This window comes from Callorhinchus milii, unplaced genomic scaffold, assembly GCF_018977255.1.
Source record: "Callorhinchus milii isolate IMCB2004 unplaced genomic scaffold, IMCB_Cmil_1.0 Scaffold16, whole genome shotgun sequence".
Taxonomy (NCBI): domain Eukaryota; kingdom Metazoa; phylum Chordata; class Chondrichthyes; order Chimaeriformes; family Callorhinchidae; genus Callorhinchus; species Callorhinchus milii.
This window is the reverse complement of record NW_024704757.1, coordinates 8,911,985-8,931,504: the sequence shown is the minus strand read 5'-3', so window position 1 is coordinate 8,931,504 and position 19,520 is coordinate 8,911,985. Positions and strand designations below refer to the sequence as shown.

The following is a 19,520-nucleotide window of genomic DNA, read 5'->3' as shown; positions in this document are numbered from 1 at the left end:
TGTGTCAGGAAGCAGCTATAGATTTTGAAAGATGGCAAGGACGTGCAGAAGAGAAATAATAATGATAATCCTTGCATTTGGTATAGAGCCTTACCACATCAGAAGGACGGAAATGCAACGCTAATAAATGCCCAGAGGAGACTATGTTGATTACAAGCATGTGTCACTCGGTCTCCTCTTTCCTCGGAAGATTGAATAATTTCGTCCACAAATCCAAATGCAAATATGAGCATGACGTGACTTATTTTCGCCATAAATCATTAAACAAAGCAAAACCCAGAGATCAGCATTTCGTGTAGTGAAACGGTATCGCCTGCACATAGCTTTCAAATAAACAAAGCAGGTGGGAAACTGGTATTGTGGTTACATCTTCATCCCATTTTCTTAATTGTTTGCAAGCCAACACCACACATTTAACCATGCTCAATGTTATTAGAGAACACAGCATCGAATGTACTTGCGACTGATACCTGACTCGAAGTCTTTGTGTCACACAAAAACTTTACCTTGCAGTTTTTCAGCGTGCTTTGACAATTACGTCAATGCACAACCCAACTCTGGGCTGGAAGAAGATTTGTACATGCTGTAAATAAATATCTACTGCACTTATGTTTTACCCATGTATGTTTCACTTTTGTTTTTGACGGAGATCAGATCTGTAACAGAGTTGGGAGATAGTGATACTACTACCTGTGATGGTGATGGTGTTTCCTGTTCATTGTGAGCTGGGATCCCAGGTACTATCTAGTGTCTGTCTGTCAAGTCCCTAATACACACTTAACAACAAATTCTGAGATGCTGGGTGTGATAGTTAGAGAAGGTTGTAAACAAAAATGATTGAAAAGAGGAAAGGTACACCGGTGCCTTTTTTTTCACATAATAGTTTGTTAGAAAATAAGTCACTGATTTCAGGAAAGGTAGGGGATAAATTCTGTGTGGGTGTGATTGGCACTATACCTGAAACCATCTCAGCTTATGTCCCCTGATTCAGTTGTTTGCACTCTCACCTCTGAGTCAGATCATGATCGAACATGAGCCAGGCTCTAGGGGAATTTGTGTTGGTTGAGCTATCTGTACCAGGATGGTGAAGGTGACATTTGATTATGGTTTCTTGGGTTTTGGCTAAGATCAAGCGTAACACTTGCTGGAAGTTGATCTGGTGTAAGGATCATTACTTGCTTCCTTTTGGAAGGGAAGATGGATCCCACCATTGTTATTGGCGTCTGAACCACAGCTCCGAATTACATCAAAACGTTCTTTTCCTAACCCTCCCCTAGTCCCCCAAAGTGCTGGCATAATCAGCGTTGGACTAATATGCACACAGAAATCAAAGGCAATGTTACAGAAGAATTTTTTTTGTTAAGAAATTGCAGCCCTGACCTTGTACATTTGTAGGTCCAGTGTAGCCAGTTCAATGCTTACTTAGGTAAGCTAAGCCATTAGAACTGTTGTGTGATTTAAGCACCTTTAACCATGATGGAAAAATAACATCATAAAGCGGCGAGCTGAAATGGTCTCAGGAAGTTCCCACAAACTATTGCTGGTAGCAAGATATCACATAATCATTCACTTATCAGCTGATCTTAATGTGGAAAAACAACGTCAGTGGAAAGGAAAGAACTTTGTAGCATTGTTTTATGAGATCTTATCTTCCTGATTTGGCAATTCATCATCTGCTATTGGCGTGACTGGAGGAGGAGAGTAAAGGTATGGTTGATTTAATGAGACCAAGAACTCTCTTCTCAGCCGCTGTTGCCTTTTCAGGAAATACTCAGTAGTCAGGGAAGATGATAAAACCTAAAGGATTCAAATGGGGTTCAAGAAGGAATGAACAGGAGATAGCAAACATATTAAATGACTACTTCCTGGAGGTTTTTACCAGGGAGAATACTAAGAACATCCCCCAACAGCCAGCAAACATTGTTTGAGATCCAGGACTTTAATATAATGGAGGCTGGGATTCCTGATAGGCTTAAATGGCTTTAAACTAACAAATCCCTTGGGATGGGTGAACTGTACCCTCGGTAGTAGTTCAGTAGCAGCTATACTCTAAAATTAATTTGCCTTAAATTCCATACAGAAACAATGTTGAAAATCCAAGGGCATTTACATCCAATAACTATCGGTTACTGGATACTTCTATCACCTTTTCAAACAATTGTACTAGATTAATGAGGCGTTACTCATTGCCTCTCTAGCTATGGTAGCTGCATTCTCAGGGACTCGATGGCCTTTAGATGAACATTTTGTCCCGAGAGCTACTTTGATGTTGACAGCACAAACCGTAGGCTTGGAGGGGATATGTTGCAGGAAAAGCATGGACAAGCTAAGTTACTTTCACAGATGGGCTAGTAGAAATCTTGAGTTTATCAATCCCATCTGAGTCTTAGATTGTTACGATGATGGGGGCAGGGAGAGGAATTCTCCCAGTAAACCTTTTTTCCCTCAACTGGTCATTTTTTTATTTTGTTTTTCTTTGGAGATTTTTGCCTCCCAAAGGAGAGGGTCCTTTGAGATGCTCTGAGATGCCGTCCGGAGTGGAGGGCGCTATATAAATCCAAGTTGTTGTTGTTGAGGGTCAGGTGGCTGGTAACAGGGAGGTGGAGTGGTGGGGGATTCTCCCTAGAGCTAATTTGATAATTAATAATAATCCTTGCATTTGATATGGCGCTTTATCAGGTCTTCGAGACGTTTCAAAGCACTTCACAGAACATACTGTAAAGTGGATTGTCTGTGTATTTTGTGGGCAAAACGCGGCAGCCAATTGCACACAGCAGTGTCCCACAAACAGTTGTGGATTGAGTAATCAAAATTTTTTTTGAGGGATTCTTACCCTTGGAAAACAATTCGCCAATAGACTAAAACTGGGTTCCTGCTTAGTGCTCGGTAAACAGAGGAAGGTAGAGGAAGGAAACTTGACTAAGGATTTTCCCCGGCCAGGAATCGAACCTGGAAGAACAGAACAGCAACTCCAACAATGAGCACTCCTCCAGCACTGGGTTGGTGTCAGACGAAAATATAAGCTCAAAGGCCCAATGGGGAGATTGTTTTCCAAGGGTAATAATCCCTTGTCTAACTTTCCGACAAGAGTGCTACCCTCTGAGCCAAGTGAAATAAGCTCCTATATAGTCTAATTCAAAGCTTGTGTGAAGCAAGACCCCAGAGACCAGGTTCAAATTCCTGTATGTGCTGAGTTAGCTGATTTCAGCTGAGACAGTAATTGGTGTCAGAGCCTTGGGTTAGGGAGAAAGGAAATCAACCTGGGTTTATGTACAGAAGGTGGGTATATGGAGTGGCAGTGAACAAGGATATTTTTCCACAGATTGAACTCCTTCCTTAAACAACCGGATAAGTAGTTAGGAGAGGGATTGTAGCCAAGTATGTATCAGTTCCTTCATGTCAGAAAGTGAAACACATGAAGGGAAAGTTTGGACTTTTATCAGGAAAGGTGAATGCATTGAAGAGGGAAAAAAAAGTGAATGTGTTCCAGATTAATATCATTAGTCAAAGACAATGCAAGTTGTTCATGTAAATTAACCTCAATTATGTTTGTTGCTCCATAAAAGGAATAAGATGCAGCTAATACCGCACAAAACTTAACTCATGGAGATAATAATAACAATATTAATCCTTGCATTTGATATAACACTTTTCACACCTTCTAGATGTCTCAAAGTGCTTCACAGAATATACTGTAAAGTGAATTGACTGTATATTTGTGGGTGAAACGCGGACAACAGTGTCCCACAAACAGTCGTGGATTGAAGTGACCAATTTATTCTTGGGTTTTTTGTTCTCTTGAGGGATTACTATTAGGCGTGTGGAGTAAGGAAACTTGCCCAAGGTTTTGCCCTGCTGGGAATCGAACACCAGGTCTTTCGCTTGAGAGGCGAATGTTCTAACCACTGAACTGCAGGACTCCGCATGGCCACAGCAAAGGAAAACTCATTTGACTGTTAATGTACTTTCACAGGTTCAAATATTTTTTTCCAGATCATCTTTCAAGTAGGACCGAACCTGCAAGATGTCATGCAATACACAGTACAACCTCTGCCTCATTCTACCATAAAAAGACATCCATTTAGTTTGTTGGATACAAGGACAGATCTTTTATTGTTTTGATCCTCCCATCTCATTGCTCTTACAGATCAGGTTATTCCATCTATATTATACAAATACCAGTCTGGACTGCAAGTCCAAAGCAACTTTTACAATGTTGTTATTAGTAATATGATTCTGCTGTATAAACTTGTGCCTTGTATTTTGATTTGTAGTTTAAGTAAGAAGCGAAAGAGGCAGTCTGTTCTCTTCAGTTCTGTAGAGTCTACGACATCACCAGGGTTACAAATTCTATAAATACATAAATAAGATTAGTGTTAACATGTGGATAGTTCTGCGTCAAAATTTAGTGCAATTTAGATAAAGGAGAAATGACCATTGACATGGTTGAAGAAATTAGTTTTAAGGCAGGATTTAAAGACCGATAGAGAAACAGAAGTGGTAGAGGGAGGCAGTTCCAAAGGTTTGTGGAGTAGTAGAAAAAAACATAACAGCACAGAAGGAAGCCATTCAGCAAACTATCTCTTTAATGGACCTCTGCAGCTATCTTCTCGAATCCCATTCTCTTGCCCTTTCCATGTATCCTTAAATATTATTTTCCTCAAATAATAATCCAATTCCTTTATAAATAACATATTGCAAATTTAAATTATAAATAAAATTACATTATAAAAATGAATTGTGCATTTAAAATTATATTACAATTACCTACAAGTGCACAGTAGCAATCTTTACCAGGTTTCCTGATTGTAGAATATTGTTTAACCCACAAACAAATTTACTGGAGAGCATAAAGCAGAACATCGCCCAAAATAATCACATAAGTTTTTGACCATCAGTGTTGAAAACTGAAGCCCATGTATATTCAAGTCAACAACATCTTTCTTAAATAATTCAACGTTTTGAAAAGGTCCATTTATTATCTTACCCTGAGTGCCAATCCTCTCATCACCATCGGTGTCTGCAGCTTTAAGGAATGCCTCAGTCTCAGCCTCAGTCAGCACCCTAGCAATTGGAGAGAACCTCTGCAGGAAGAACCTGAGAAAGAAAAACAAGTTATAATAATTCCTTTAAACAACATCAACAACAACAACAAACCAGACTCCTCCAATGAAACAATAAAGTGTATTGCTTCTCTGATGGTTTAGCTTCATTGTTCTGGAGTGTGGACAAGCTCAAATGTTCTAAATTTATTCCTGCTCTACAATTAGCCTCAGTATTAGGAAAGAAAGGTAAAACCAAAATTCCTATTGCTGATTGCCACCTAATTACTCTTGCTAGAAGGAATGTGTAGGAGGTTGTTGAGGGCAATCAATACAATTCTGCTGGATACATATTCCTGCCCTCCACCCCCTCCTACAGTCCAGGAGCACTCACCAATTAAGGTTGACACTTAAAGAATGGCCATTCAGGCAACCAGCACCCATGGATACAGACTTCAACACGAGTCTGAACTTTCAGAAGATCTTTCATTGGCTAATCTTAGTTTAGCACTCTCACCTCTGGGTCAAAAGCTTGTGGACACAAGTCTCATAATCTAGGCTGACACTCTGGTGCATTAACGAGGGTGCATGTATTAGGCTGCCCTTCAGATTAGATATTAAACTAAGGTCCAGTCAGGTAGATGTTAAAAATCTCAATCAATGTATTTGGAAGAAGAATAGGGAGTTCTCCTCACATCCAGCCCAATATTCCTTTCTCATCTAATGTCACCAAAAAAATCCGGAAGCTAATTGATGACTCTCTGTTTGTGCAATGTTCCAGGTGAAGATTAGCAGTCACATTTGCTTACATAATGGCTTGTATCAAAGTAATTTACGGTGTGAGATTATTGAGATGTTTTTCCATTATATGTCATTACATCAAATGGAAACAATTATTATTTTGTTAAATAAGTACTGTGCTCTTTTTGCTGAAACTATTTCATAGATTACCATACAGCTCAGAAACATGCCATTCTGCCCAACTAGTCCATGCCGGTGTTTATATCCATGTGATTGTCTGCCTACTCCTTATTCCCTCCCACACCCTTCTATTCCCATCTCCCGAGCTTCTCATTAAATGCATCTGTACTATCTGCTTCAGGAAGCAAGTTCCTCATTCTCACTAGCCTCTGCATTACAGCATTCCTCCTAAATTCTCTTTTGATCCTCTAGTCGTTATCTTATACTTGTGTTCCCAGTTCAGTCTAATTTTTTTTACATAAATGTATTCCCAAATAGAACTATGCTGCTCCCATAAGCAAAATTGGTAGAAATAATTCTTATTTTTTTCTGATTTTTGTCAGACAATATCGACCAGTCTCTGCCATTAGTTTGTTCCCATGTATTTATGTTAGTTTGCACTGAGGCATTGACCAGTATGGATAATCTGATCTATGAAGCCCATCCAAGACCATCTGTCACTGAGTTGTCTTAGTCTAATATCTGAGGTTACGACATCAAAGAAATGATTTAAATCCCAATCCCTATTTAAGTAGAACGGTTGATTAAAATCCACGATTTTTTTTAACCTGTAAGATGACATTAATGAAAGATAAGTTATTTAGGAATTAGTTATGTAAACCAAGTGTACAATAACAGTAATAATCCTAGCATTTGATATAGTGCCTGTCATCATGTCGTTAAGACGTCTGTCGCAAAGCGATTCACAGAATATATTTTTATACATAATATATTATTATTATACTGTAAAGTGAATTGACTGTGTATTTTTGTACAAGAGTGGGAAGGAAATAGGTTACAGTGCTCAGACACCCACACTGAGCAGATGAGACGTTATACATCAGCTTACTTCAACTCGTCCAGTTCTATGTAGCCACTGTCGTCATCGTCCATGGCCAGGAAAACATTTTTGATTTCGTCTGCAGACTTTCGAGATAGACCAGAAGTCTGAAAGAATTTCTTGAAATCGAAGGATTCAAGTGCTGAAAAAAGGAGAGAAAGGAAGGAACATGAAATGCTGTCTAGTGTAAACTTTATAATAATAATAATCCTTGCATTTGATATGGCGCCTTATAACATTGCCTTATGACATTGCTGAGATGTCTCAAAGCGCTTCACAGAATATACTGTAGAGTGGAGTGACTGTGTGCTTTGTCAGCTTTTGCTTATGACAAAGTGATGAAGACGCAGAAAATGAGGCAATGTATTCCTTACCCTGGCATTCTTTAATGGCGTTGCTAATGTCAGAAGCGGCCAGTATATCAGTGACTAACATTGTTAACCTGCTCGGGAATGAAATACAATAAGGTCATTGTGGACAAACATTTATCAGCAGATCTCTAATGCACGCTTGTACACAAAGCACTCACTCAGCACTGTTTCTCAAAGATCTTAGTTTGCAAATCTCTCAGAATAAATAGCAGCAGTGATTACACTAAACTTTTGAAAATAATAGTATGTTTTTCAATTTATATTCAAAATATAAATTGAAAATATAATTTCAATTTCCCTTTCTTTTCCAGTTTAAAGGTTGTTTTAAGACCATTTTCCCCTTCTTCCAGCTTCCAGAAATGCCAGCACTGAAATCCTTCAGAAAATAAGAATGCATTGATTTCAATGCAGCACATCTGATGTCTACAACCAAGCAAATCTTTTTTTTATTACATTTTAAAGCGACATGTTAATCATATATCCGAAGGTTTCAGTGCATTAGTTGATGCTATATCATTTGGGATCTCAAAGCACAGCATCCTTAAAAGTGTCCGGTTAAAACTAATACAAGAAGCATTGTTCTGTGCTTTAGAATGTGCAATAATAACTTAAAAAATAGTATAATTTTCTAAATAGCTTCTAGATAACCCTTCAAAGAAAAGCATTGTTTCCATGTCCCTCACATTCAGATATAAAGTCTCAGTGTGTGCGATGCGAGCTCAGTAGAAACTGTGTATTTCACACGTGAAACTGAGATAGTCTTCCAATTTCTCTTGCTTTAAACTCACAACTTGTAGAAACAGCAAGTCTGTTAATTTTCTACATTCTATTTGTAAGGGCAGAAAAAATCACACACACACACATAGAGTCTTACCTTTACGAACGTCTTGCTAGGATCTTGTCCCAGGTGTGATGTGAATGGAGCCCTTTCTGTAAGTGTGTGTGAGGGCGGACCTGGCTTATATTGCCAACCCATTAAGGTGATTCTTTACATTACTTGAATTGCGTTGGCTGGAATCAAATACATTTTTTTTTCACCTGCTATTGAATTACTTTACCTAGCTAATTAACTGATTCTATTTATATCTCGAGTTCACCTGATACAGTTCTTTTGGAAAGACATTTCCATTGGTTCTGAAACGCTATCTTTTTGTGTGTTTTTGTGTGTTGCCTTCGGAGCTTGCAATGCACCAACAAATAAGCATATTTGCCTTGAGGAGAACCAAAGTTTAAGGGGGAGAAAAAAAGAATCAATCAATCACAGTATAATGGACATTGGCACCTAATATAGTACTTGTTAATTAATTTTTGTCTGATAGCTGCACTCCTTTCAACAGCCCAGTTTATTCAGGGTTATCAACAACAACCACTTGAATTTATATAGCGCTCTTCACGCAAGGCACTGTTCTCGGAGCGTTTAACAATGGGGGAGCCTGACTCTGAGCCGGGGGCAGTGAGGAGGTGACCATAATCACGATCGCAGAGGAAGGTCTTCAGTCGTGATCTGAAAGGGGAAAAAGGGGGCAAGGCAGAGGGATTGGGGGAGAGAATTCCAAAGTTTTGAGGTGTAAAGCTTCAAGTTTTTGTGCCTGATGTAGAGGTGGAATGAAAAGCGGTAACATCCAGCCACTGAGTAAGAAATGCAATTATTAACCTGAAATGTCAGGATAATAAATAATAATAACAATGCATTTGATACAAGCCCCTATAATGCCCAACTGTCTCAGCACGCTTCACATGGAATTGCTGCGAAATGCAGCAAATGGATGCAATAAAGCATTGAATATTCACCATACATATCTGACTCAATGCTTATTAACTAGGTCTTTTTGGTAGTGAAAGTGAGACACGGGTATGTGACAAGCTGACCAGGTTTAATTCCATCCTGTGCATATTTGAAACTTGGGAAAGCTGTTTCAAGGTGACGCAATCTTAAAACCTGATCTGGTTGACAGGGCACTGAGGAGACGGCAGATCTCTTTGGAAATAATTGCATAACTAAAGGTGCAAGTGTCAGCTGATGTAGTTGTGCATTGTTCAATGATTCAGCCATTTGGTAATATCCCTCAATTTGCATTTATTTGATGCTCACCCCTGGAGTTATGTAACCTAACCCACTGGTAATGTTAGCATTGCACAAAACCAAGGGCAAGTATGAAAAAGATCGCAGCAGGAAATGCATCGATGGCAGAATCTAGGTGCAATATCAGTAAAGATGTTTCTGAGTTGTGGCAAGGAATTTAATCTTTGTTATCATGTTGCTTCCCCACATCCCCCCCACCAATGATCACACAGACTAAGTTGTAGGAACTAGCCTACCCCACCGTTTTGTATAAATGGATTTTATATTTCGATGCAATTGAACAAGTTTAAATTAAATCAATGGATAAGACTCTATTGGCCCAACTGGCCCATTGGCTAAAGGCTTCTACCTGCATTAGACTAGCGAGACAGAACTTGTTTAATATGGCCCCTCAGCATTGTCAAAATATCTCAAACTGTTTTAATTACTACTGTATCAAGTAGAGTGACTGTTTCTGTAGGCATTCATTTTGTACATAGTGACATACAGAAAGTCACACCTTGGATTCAGGGAAAGTGCTGGGTTTAGTTGCTGTTGGCCTCAATTCCCCAGTGTGTTTCCACAACTGATTTATATCCAGAGACTTTTGCCAGAAAGTATCTGACTATGATGAGGGACGAGGCTAGGACTGCCCTCTCCCCACAGTGCCAGCACATTGTCATAGTTTATATAGCAGGAATAGCCTCCTGTTTAAAATGCCTGAGGTCTGCCAGAGCCCATAGAGCAACACCTAGACGATTTAATCCCTGATGGGGCTTGTATTTCTGTGTTTGTGCCTGAGCATTTCTGTGTCTGTCTGTGTGTTTGTGCTTTCTCTCTGTGTGTATACTGCAATTCTGTATGTATGTTTTTATTTTAGCCTGACAGTCTACCTCATGTGTGCAATAGATTATATTCCCTTATTATTATGTACATCTCTACCTGAAATTGCTTATTTATATAATTTTACTATAAGAAGGAACTTTTGCACCTTCACAACAATGCTGACTTTGTTCAGTTAATAATAATAATCCTTGCATTTGATGTAGCATCTTGTCACATCCTTGAGTTATCTCAAGGTGCTTCACAGTTATATAAAATGTATAAAATGTATATTTTTGTCGGCGAAATTTATATCTTATAAGTTTAAGAATAGAAAGTGCACTTAAACAATAACCGAGCCTCAAAATGCACTTTGTGGCATATATTAACGCCCTCCACCTTAACCAGCCTTTTGGCTGAAATATTCTTTGAAAATGTTCTATTCCGACATTCACATATATATATATAGATTGCAAACTTGTTTCTCCTAAAAGTTTTTTATTTATTTATTCTGCCAGACAGTTTGAACAAATCCATCAATTATACACACAAAACACATGGACATTTGTACATCTTAGTAACGAGCCGTGTGGTTATAACAAAACCTTCAGGTAAGTATGCACTTGCCATGATTTGACAACACGCATCAGAACAGCACAGGCCCTCTTAGGCTTGTCTTCTCTCTTAGTGCTGATTCTCTTTCATGCACTTACCATGCGCTGGAATTCTGTAATGAATTGGATGCATTGAACTTGCATTAGTCAAGTGGTTTGTATCATTGTCATAATTCAACCCACTGGCAGTAAATTTATTCCTTTGTAGATGTAACTATGGTGATTTTTCTTAACACTTAACTTACCAGTTATCCCAATTTTGCCATCGCTGTCCTTGTCTCCGGCTGCAATAAAAATCTGGATCTCAGCTTCGGTCAGTGTTCTGGCACGAGAGGAGAAAAACTGAAGGAACTTCCTGAAATCAAGAGAAGACGACCATGAAACAATCAGTCTTGTGCCATTTCCAATGCATACCCGCAACAATAATATTCAAGAATAATTAAAGAAAGGTGCTTGTGGCATAAGTCACACTGATCAAACAGTGATAGTGCCACTGCTCAAAACTCCACACTATGTGGCCAATATAATATGAATATTAATAATCACTGTATTTGACATAGTGCCTTATTCCGTCGAAAGGATAACTCAAAGCGCTTCACAGGATTTACTGTTAAATAGAGTGACTGGGTATTTGTAGGCAAATATGGCAGCACAATTGCACACATTAACCATGATACAACCAACAATCAACCATGATAGCATTATCTTGTAAGCTTTCCAGCTGCTTATCCAGCTAGGACCATTCTATCCATGAGGGCTTTGGCTTGCGGGATTAACAGGAGCTGAACAGGATTCCCTGCCCCCAGTGAATGATCAATATCCATAGGCCAAAAGTTGAATGCCACAATTTCATGATTATCTATTAAAAAAGATGTCCATTGGGGGGTGTGGTTCTGTCGCCGTTGAAAGATTTAGGTACGCTGAAACACGTCACATACGCCTTTGGCCCTTTGTCACCCAACCTCTTACTTGATCTCCTCCTTCTCGATGAAGCCATTGTTATCCTGGTCCATTATCTCGAAGACCTTTGCCACCTCGTCTGCAGATTTCCTGGAGAGACCAGATGCCTCAAAAAACTTCTTCAAGTTGAGTGAATCAGGAGCTGAAAACCACAAATGCCTACTTAAAAGAGGACTGAAACTTGCACTGCAGCCCCTCAACAATACAGCACTAAACAACTTGTCTGCTATCTTGCTCTTCAGTATTCCACACTGTGCTGGAACTATGATAACAGTAATCTTTACGTTTGCTATAGCGCCTTCACATTGGAATGCTTCAAAGCGTTGCTGTCAAGTGTAGTGATTACTTGTAACAAACAGCAATTTGAAAACAGGAAGGCCTTACAATGATCGATCAAGTGAAAGGCTATGGACGGAACCTGAAGGACGGTTGGCCAGGACGCTGCAAGAAACTTCCTTCTCTTTTCAAGTAGTGTCACAGGATCTTTAACATCCACCTGCACAAACCTCAGAACCTCAGTTTAATATCCTATGCTATGGGAAAGAAGGAAATTTTGACATTGCAATTTTTTCCAGGGGCAGTATTGTAGTATCAATGAGCTCATTTAGAATGAAAGATGTACAATATATCAATCAGGAAGTGTTATGTGAATCCTCAGAGGAAATTTCAAACAGGTTAAATCCCAGAACCATCACCAAATTTGCTTTAAAAGCTACATTGGCACCTGGTTAGTTTGGTTTTCTGTCTCCACTGAACTGGAAGAGTTATGTTAAGTACAGTAATTGTAATTGTAGTGCCCCCAACTGGTTAAAATAGTGAACTAAACTGCAAGAGGGGATTGAACCTTTCTGTGTTTAATACTGAGTTACCAATACTAAATAGAGAGAATAATCGGATGTATTTCCTCAACCGTGATAGGATTTCAACCATTGTGTGTGAATTCAGTGACATCAAACCCCCTTCAAAGCACTTGTCACTGCTGCTCACTGTCAAATCAAGAATACTTGAAAAAAATGTACCGAATTGTCAATTTTTTAACCACAAACAACAAAACTAAGATGGGAAACTAACAATAATCGACTCCAAAAACAATTGTTAAAAGCTGATTATGATTATATGAACAATTTTAGACGGAGCTGACAGCAAGACTTCTTATTTTATACTTTTTGTATAAAAATACACTTGTTTCCCAACTTTTCCTTGATTTTGAGTTAGAAGCAGGTAGTTGATTACATGGATAAATCTAAGAATCATAGGAAATAACAATATATAATAATCCTTGCATTTGATATAGCGTGTTATCACATTTTTGTAATGTCTCAATGCGCTTCACAGAATACACTGTAAAGTGAATTGACCGTATTCTGGGTGAAATGTAGCAGCCAATGTGCACAGCAGTGTCCCACAAACAGTCGTGAAATAAATGACCATATTATTAATACATATTATAGTAGTATGGTTTGTAGTACAAATGTTTAAAGAAGTTTAGACCCAGTATCTCACAATACAAAAACGTTGCTAGAGACATTTCATGAAGCATTACTCATTGAACTTAAATATGAAAAATCTTAAATATTTTGGATTTTACAGGTGAAAACCTAGAAAACTATAAGAAGTGTTGTACTTTACCACTAAATTGCGAGATAGCAGAATCGATGTCAGAAGCAGCGAGAATGTCAGTGATTGCCATTTGCAAAGCTAAGAGAGGAACAATTAAGAGAGAGAAAAAAGTAATTAATATCATTCACACCCATGTTAAACATGATTTTTAACATATTAGTTTTGCCGATGGGTTTATATAGATATAACTATATAAAAAGTTTACGTTTATTTTTGACAGTTACAAAACTTATACTGGAGCTTTATAGAAAAAAATGTTTGCTTTATAGTCAGTCGTATCAATAAATAGTGATCAGGGTCTAGACTAGATAAATAGACTAGAGGTTACTCAGCATTTGAAAGAAGAAAGATAGGTTAACTCGGGTCCAACTGCTTAGACATAATTCCTTCGCCCTCAAACATTAATACATTAACCAATATTTCTCTTTGACCTGCTATAGATTTCCAGCAAATACCTTACAAAGTTCTCTGAGATGCTAACTGTGTGGAGGGCTCCATATAAGTGCAAGTTGTTGTTGTTGTACTGAGTAAATACTTTGAAAAAAACAGTTAAGTACTCCTTTTTTTAAAAAAAAGCCTGATTATCAATTTCAGTTTTCCCAAACACTGCTCCATCCCATCTGTAATGGAACAAAACTTGCGCAAGTAACCTTGTAAATTACACCTGGTCATTGTGTAATTTATAAAGAGTACAATTACGCATGTAAGGTGAGAGAGAAAGAGAGAGAGAGAGAGATCTGGGATAATCTACCAATTTATCCAGCACAATGCTGTGGTTATTTGACAAAAAACGAGGAGCAGTCTTTATGTGATCCCCTGGTCCGATGAACAGGAAGAGTCAGACTTAGCTTACCTGGTTGTGTGATCTTCTTTTTCCAAGAGACAGCAGGTCAGAGTGAAGATGCACTGGCTGACTGTGCGTGTGTGTGTCTTTTTGATGTGAAATCCTGCGTTATATACGCTTCATTCGACACAACCTCTGCAAAATTAATCTCCCAGCGTCATGGCTCACTGAAGAAGGGAAGGGTTCAGTGTCAAGTCAATTGTAGTTCTCATCACACCTTTCGGGAGGGAGGGAGGGAGGGAGGGAGAAGAGATTAGTTTGTCTTATCCAGGTGAGGGATGCAGGTGCTTGGGATGGAACGTTTCCCATCTGATTCCCAGTGAAAACAAGCCAAGGTCTTGCATTCCCACCCTTCATCTTTCCATCACGTAACCTTTCACATGTGTAAAGGATGTTAGAGCAAAGTTCTGACCCCGTTAAACACACGATTCAAATGAATAATCAGCCACCAGCTATTACAAAGATCCACCTTGTACCCAATGCCTCTCAACTGGAGTTGACAGAAAAGTCATTTTGCATAGAGTTCACTATAGTTGTAATAATTATAATCCATTATAATTATTAATATTCAAACATAAAATGGTAATTTGCTTTTGCATATTATTGCCATTCACTTAATTTTGTGTACCCACTGCAACTAAGTGTTGATTCCTTCAAACACAGATAAGATAGTTTCCTTTTAGGAAATAGCATTATGGGATGTAGTACATAGGTAGTTTGGGACATATGTACATGCGACCGCCAGGAAGGTGGAAGGCGAACTAGATGGACCTTGGTCTTTTTTCATCTAGCATTTCTTATGTTCTTATATCTCATGGGAGCGCATTACCACTTGGTAACACTATAGTATTTGTGTACTTTGATAGTTACAAATTAAAAGATTCATTTTTCAAATAAAAATACAGGAAGAGGAGCACAGGGCAATTGACAATGCAATCTCTATATCTGGGTTACTGTTTATTTACCTTTAGAGCTCAGTGAAGCTCAGTGTTGAGTATACGAAGTTGGTGCTGGTATTAATTGCAAACACACAATATATGGTAAAAGCAGAAGATTTTATGTATTTTTAGGTCATTGGTCTAACTATAACTGTAATATAGTCAATAAAATGACTGTATAATAATATTCCTTGGATTTGATTTAGACTCTTTTCACATCATTGAAATGTCTCAAAGCTCTTCACAGAGTATATTGTAAATTGGATTGACTGTGTTAATTGTGGGTGAAACCACGGACAGCAGTGTCCCAGAAATAGTCATGGAATGAGTGACCAAATTATTATTTTTGTGGGGGAGGGATTATAACTCCCGGAAAGCGATCCGCCAATCGACTAACAAATGGGTTCCTTCTTACTGCTAAATAAACAGAGGCATCTGGAGTGAGGAAACTTATTCCTTGCATTTAATAAAGTGCCGGAACTGGAAGGATTGGACGTTTATTCTGTGTTTGATTGACAAGGATCAGATTTATTATGATTCTGGTAGGATGAACCTTGGTATGTCATTTAAATCTGGACAATCCTCATGTCAGGCCTAAAGGAACCTAAAAGGAAATTTAAGATGGTATCGATGCTTAAAATAACCTACTGAAGCACCATCTTGGCTGTGCCAGATTGCATTTTGTAGTGTCATACATAATAAGAAAAATGCAGTATACCACATTTGAAATCTGTTTCTGGGGGTAATAATCCCTCGACTGCTACATTTCACCCACAAAATATACAATCAATTCACTTTACTGTGTATTCTGTGAAGAGCTTTGAGACATCTCAATGACGTGATAAGGCATTATAGCCATGCAAGGATTATTATTATTAAAATATGCTGTGAATAATTAATTTAATCTTTGAAAACATATTAATCAATAATAATCCTTGCATTTAATAGAGGGCAACATCTTAAAGCACTTCACCATTAATTTTCCGTCAAGTGAGTGACTGTGTATTTTTAGACTAACATGGGCAGCCAATTTGCCCAGAGCGAGTCCCACAGCTATGAAGTGAAAAATAAATTTATCAGGAGGATTGTTGGTCAAGACCTGGGAGAAACTCCCTGCTCTTCTCAACTAGTAACAATATTCCTTGCATTTATCCAAAGCATTGCATTTTCTTCAATGGAGTGATCCCAGTACAAGACTGGAATGTTGTCTCAACCAAGAGCAAAAAATTCAGATGTAGGGTTCCAACAGAAAAACTTGATTCAGGGACAAGAATGTTATCAAATGTGCCGACCTAACAAAGCAATAAAAATGTGGATCAGTTGAATATTAGTTTTATGAAATTAGTTTGATATAGCAATGTAGTAGTTACTTCTCTTAAGATGTAGGTTTGGAGGAAATGTTTTTATCCCTAATTGGAATTTATTATTAAATTAAGATTAAATTAAAATTATTAATAATAATAATTTTTCTTGGTCTTGAACCCTTATTTAAATGTTATGCAATAGTCCAAGGTTAACAAGGGTGCCCTTTCCCAAGAGCTTACCAATACAAAGGCTTGCCCTGTGAGAGTGCAGTTCAGGGACCTCTGGCTTCTTTGAGATAAAGTTGTCACCCAGTTCACATTTCTGTAAAAATGGTGAGCAGAAAGTCACGCGCCATTAAATGAAAAGAATGTCTGACATCTGTGGAAACCAACCCAGCTGCAACCTTATTCTCACAACCCGCTGAACCTTCTCCTGTTATAGACGGGGAGCTTTTGTTTTGTGGAGCTAGTTTTGACAGGTTAAATCATGGTCTCAAATGTCACTGGAGACAAAAAGTTAAAACAATGTCAGCAATTCCATCAATATAACAGTCGTAATTAGTCAGAGGACTCATACAATAGATTTCCAGGATAAGTCGGAACGAGAGGGAAAAAGTATTCTCATTTTCATTATATATATACTCTTTCCCATTATTTCATGAGGCAATGACGCAAGAGACACGACTCTAGACTACTAATGTGTATATTTTATGTATGACTAGAGGGATAGTCCTATAATAATTAGCCATTGTAATTCCTAGATCAGGTTTCTACATATAATTTTTGTCTACAGCTGATCTCTCTAATGCTATTCAAGTCTGAGTCTGGGTCTACATCACTGTGTCCTGATGTACCTTGGATACAATGGATAAACACAATTCTAAACACGTATAAATCTAATATCAATATAACATTCAGTGCATGTCTACTACCTATACTTTGGATAGAGCTATAGAGCTTTCTTAGAGCTATAGAGATTTATAGCATAGAAGGTGGCCATTTGGCCCCATCATGCTGGCTTGATGAAAATCCTGGCTTAATTAAAGAGCTATCTGTTTAGTCCTATTTGCCATATACCCTCTTATAGTTCTCATTTGCAGATACCGTCTTTATCTAATTCTCTCTGAAAACCTAACAATGGTTGTATCTTAATTACCATTACATATCCTAACAACACTTTCTTTAAAAACTAATTTTCCTAACCTTGAGCAGAGAGCCCAGCAGCATGAGGAGGGAACTGAGTGAGGTGGAACAGAGTGAGAATTCTGTTAAGGAGTGGGAATTCGGTGCAGAGGGGGAAAGAGGTGCAGAATTAAAAAATATATCATAGGTATATTAAAATAATATAAAACGTGTCTGGGAATATGGCAGGGCAGCTGAGACCAGTTGTATGCACAATGTGTACCATGTGGGAACTCCAGGATGCTTTGGGTGCCCTGGACAGACACGTGTGTAGGAAGTGCCTCCAGCTGCTTGAGCTTGAGCTCAGAGTTTCTGAGCTCGAGGAGAGGTTGGTGTCACTACATAGCATACAGGAGGCTGAAGAGTCCATGATCGAACATTTCAGGAGGTGGGCACCCCACAGCCACAGAGGGTTAAGAAGGAGAGTGAGTGGGTGACCACTCAGCCTGGTAGGAAGAGGGGACGGGCAGTGCAGAAATCCCCTGACAGTGTGGCACTCACAAACCGGTTCTCTGTACTGAATACTGGTCAGGGTGATGACATCTCTGGGGATGGGAGTCAAAAGCAAATGGGTGAACAGGGATGAACAGGTTAGAGTATCAATGCAATTGCCATTGAGGACACAATAGTGTAAAGAGTAGTATGTTGCCTCCCTGGTGCCAGGGTAGAAGACATAATGGAATGGGTGCAAAACGTTCTACAGAAGGAAGGGGAACATCCAGAAGTCATGGTCCATGTCAAGAAAAGGGCTGAGATCCTACAGAGTAGACCACCAAATAGTGGGAAAGAGATAGATGAGCAAATAATAATAATAATAATAATAATAATCCTTACATTTGATATAGCGCTTTTCATGTCTTCTAGATGTCTCAAATCGCTTTACAGGATAGACTGTAAAGTGAATTGACTGTATATTTGTGGGTGAAATTATCAGGCGTGTGGAGTAAGGAAACTTGCCCAAGGTTTCACCCTGCCGGGAATTGAACCCAGATCTCTCGCTTGCAAAGCGAGCACTCTAACCACTGAGCTACAGGATCCCAAATCTGCAAGCAGATTTCAGAAAGATGCAAAACCAATAGAGTAGTGATAATGCGTGACTTCAATTATCCTAACATAGACTGGCAAAATAACAGTGTAAAGGGCAAGGAGGGGAAGGAATCCTGAAATTTGCGCAGGATAACTTTCTGGATCAGTATGTTTCCAGCCCAATAAGGAAGGAAGCAGTGCTGGATCTAGTTCTGGGGAATGAAGTGGGACAAGTGGAGCATGTTTCAGTAGGAGAGCATCTGGATAACAGTGATCACAATATCATTAGGTTTAGAGTACTTATGGAAAGGCCAAGGAGCAATTAAAGGTGAAGATACTCAACTGGAAGAGGGCTAATTTCAATGAGATAAAAAGGGATCTAGCGAAAGTGGACTGGAAAGAAAGACTGGCAGGTAAAACAGTTAATGAGCAATGAGCCTTCAAGGAGGAGATAGTTCAGAGACAGAACAAATACATTCCCACAAAGGGAAAGGGAGGGCTTCCAAACCTCCCTGGATGACTAAGGAAATTGGGATTAAAATAAAACAGAAAAAGGAGGCTTATGAGAAATGTCAGGTCCAAAATACAGAAGATAATCAAAAAGAATATAGAAAGTACAGAGGAGAATTGGAAAAAGAAATAAGATGGGCAAAGAGATTGTATGAGAAAAGTTTAGCGGGTAACATAAAAGGGAACCCCTAAGTATTTTATAAGCATATAAAGAATAACAGGTTAGTCAAAGGTAGGGTGGGTCCAATTAGTGGACCAAAGAGGAAATCTTCTTGTGGAGGCTGACGTACTGAATGAGTACTTTGCATTTGTCTTCACAAAAGCGGAGGATGCAGCCAATGCAGCAGTATCGGAGGAGAGGGTAGAAAAATTGGATAAGATAAGAATAAACTGAAAGGAGGGACTAAAAAGATTGTTGGTGCTC

At 38.7% G+C, this 19,520-nt stretch overlaps 2 protein-coding genes across 2 annotated transcripts; both read right to left on the bottom strand.

Annotated features, from left to right (window-relative positions):
- Positions 1 to 4,089: 4,089 nt before the first annotated feature.
- Positions 4,090 to 8,241, bottom strand: LOC103178700 (parvalbumin, thymic). The gene is made up of 5 exons (XM_007893567.2): positions 8,089 to 8,241; positions 7,218 to 7,285; positions 6,853 to 6,985; positions 4,988 to 5,097; positions 4,090 to 4,350 (listed from the first exon to the last, which is right to left on the bottom strand). The coding sequence occupies exons 2-5, from the start codon at positions 7,276 to 7,278 to the stop codon at positions 4,325 to 4,327; spliced, it is 330 nt and encodes a 109-aa protein (XP_007891758.1). The 5' UTR covers positions 7,279 to 7,285; positions 8,089 to 8,241; the 3' UTR covers positions 4,090 to 4,324.
- Positions 8,242 to 10,611: 2,370 nt separating this feature from the next.
- On the bottom strand, positions 10,612 to 14,220 carry LOC103178699 (parvalbumin, thymic-like). Its single transcript, NM_001292852.1, is given in 5 exon segments — positions 10,612 to 10,825; positions 10,958 to 11,067; positions 11,682 to 11,814; positions 13,302 to 13,370; positions 14,146 to 14,220. Coding segments are annotated over 4 exon segments (330 nt in total). The 5' UTR covers positions 13,363 to 13,370; positions 14,146 to 14,220; the 3' UTR covers positions 10,612 to 10,799.
- Between the last annotated feature and the right edge of the window lie 5,300 nt (positions 14,221 to 19,520).

Excerpts from the sequence above, each read along its gene's own strand:
- LOC103178700 (XM_007893567.2), bottom strand. The coding sequence starts at position 7,278 with ATGTTAGTCACTGATATACTGGCCGCTTCTGACATTAGCAACGCCATT. Across the intron at positions 5,098-6,852 it reads ATAGAACTGGACGAGTTGAA|GTTCTTCCTGCAGAGGTTCT; the intron begins GTAAGCTGATGT and ends TTTCTTTCTCAG. Across the intron at positions 4,351-4,987 it reads TGAGAGGATTGGCACTCAGG|AATTTGTAACCCTGGTGATG; the intron begins GTAAGATAATAA and ends ATGTATTTATAG.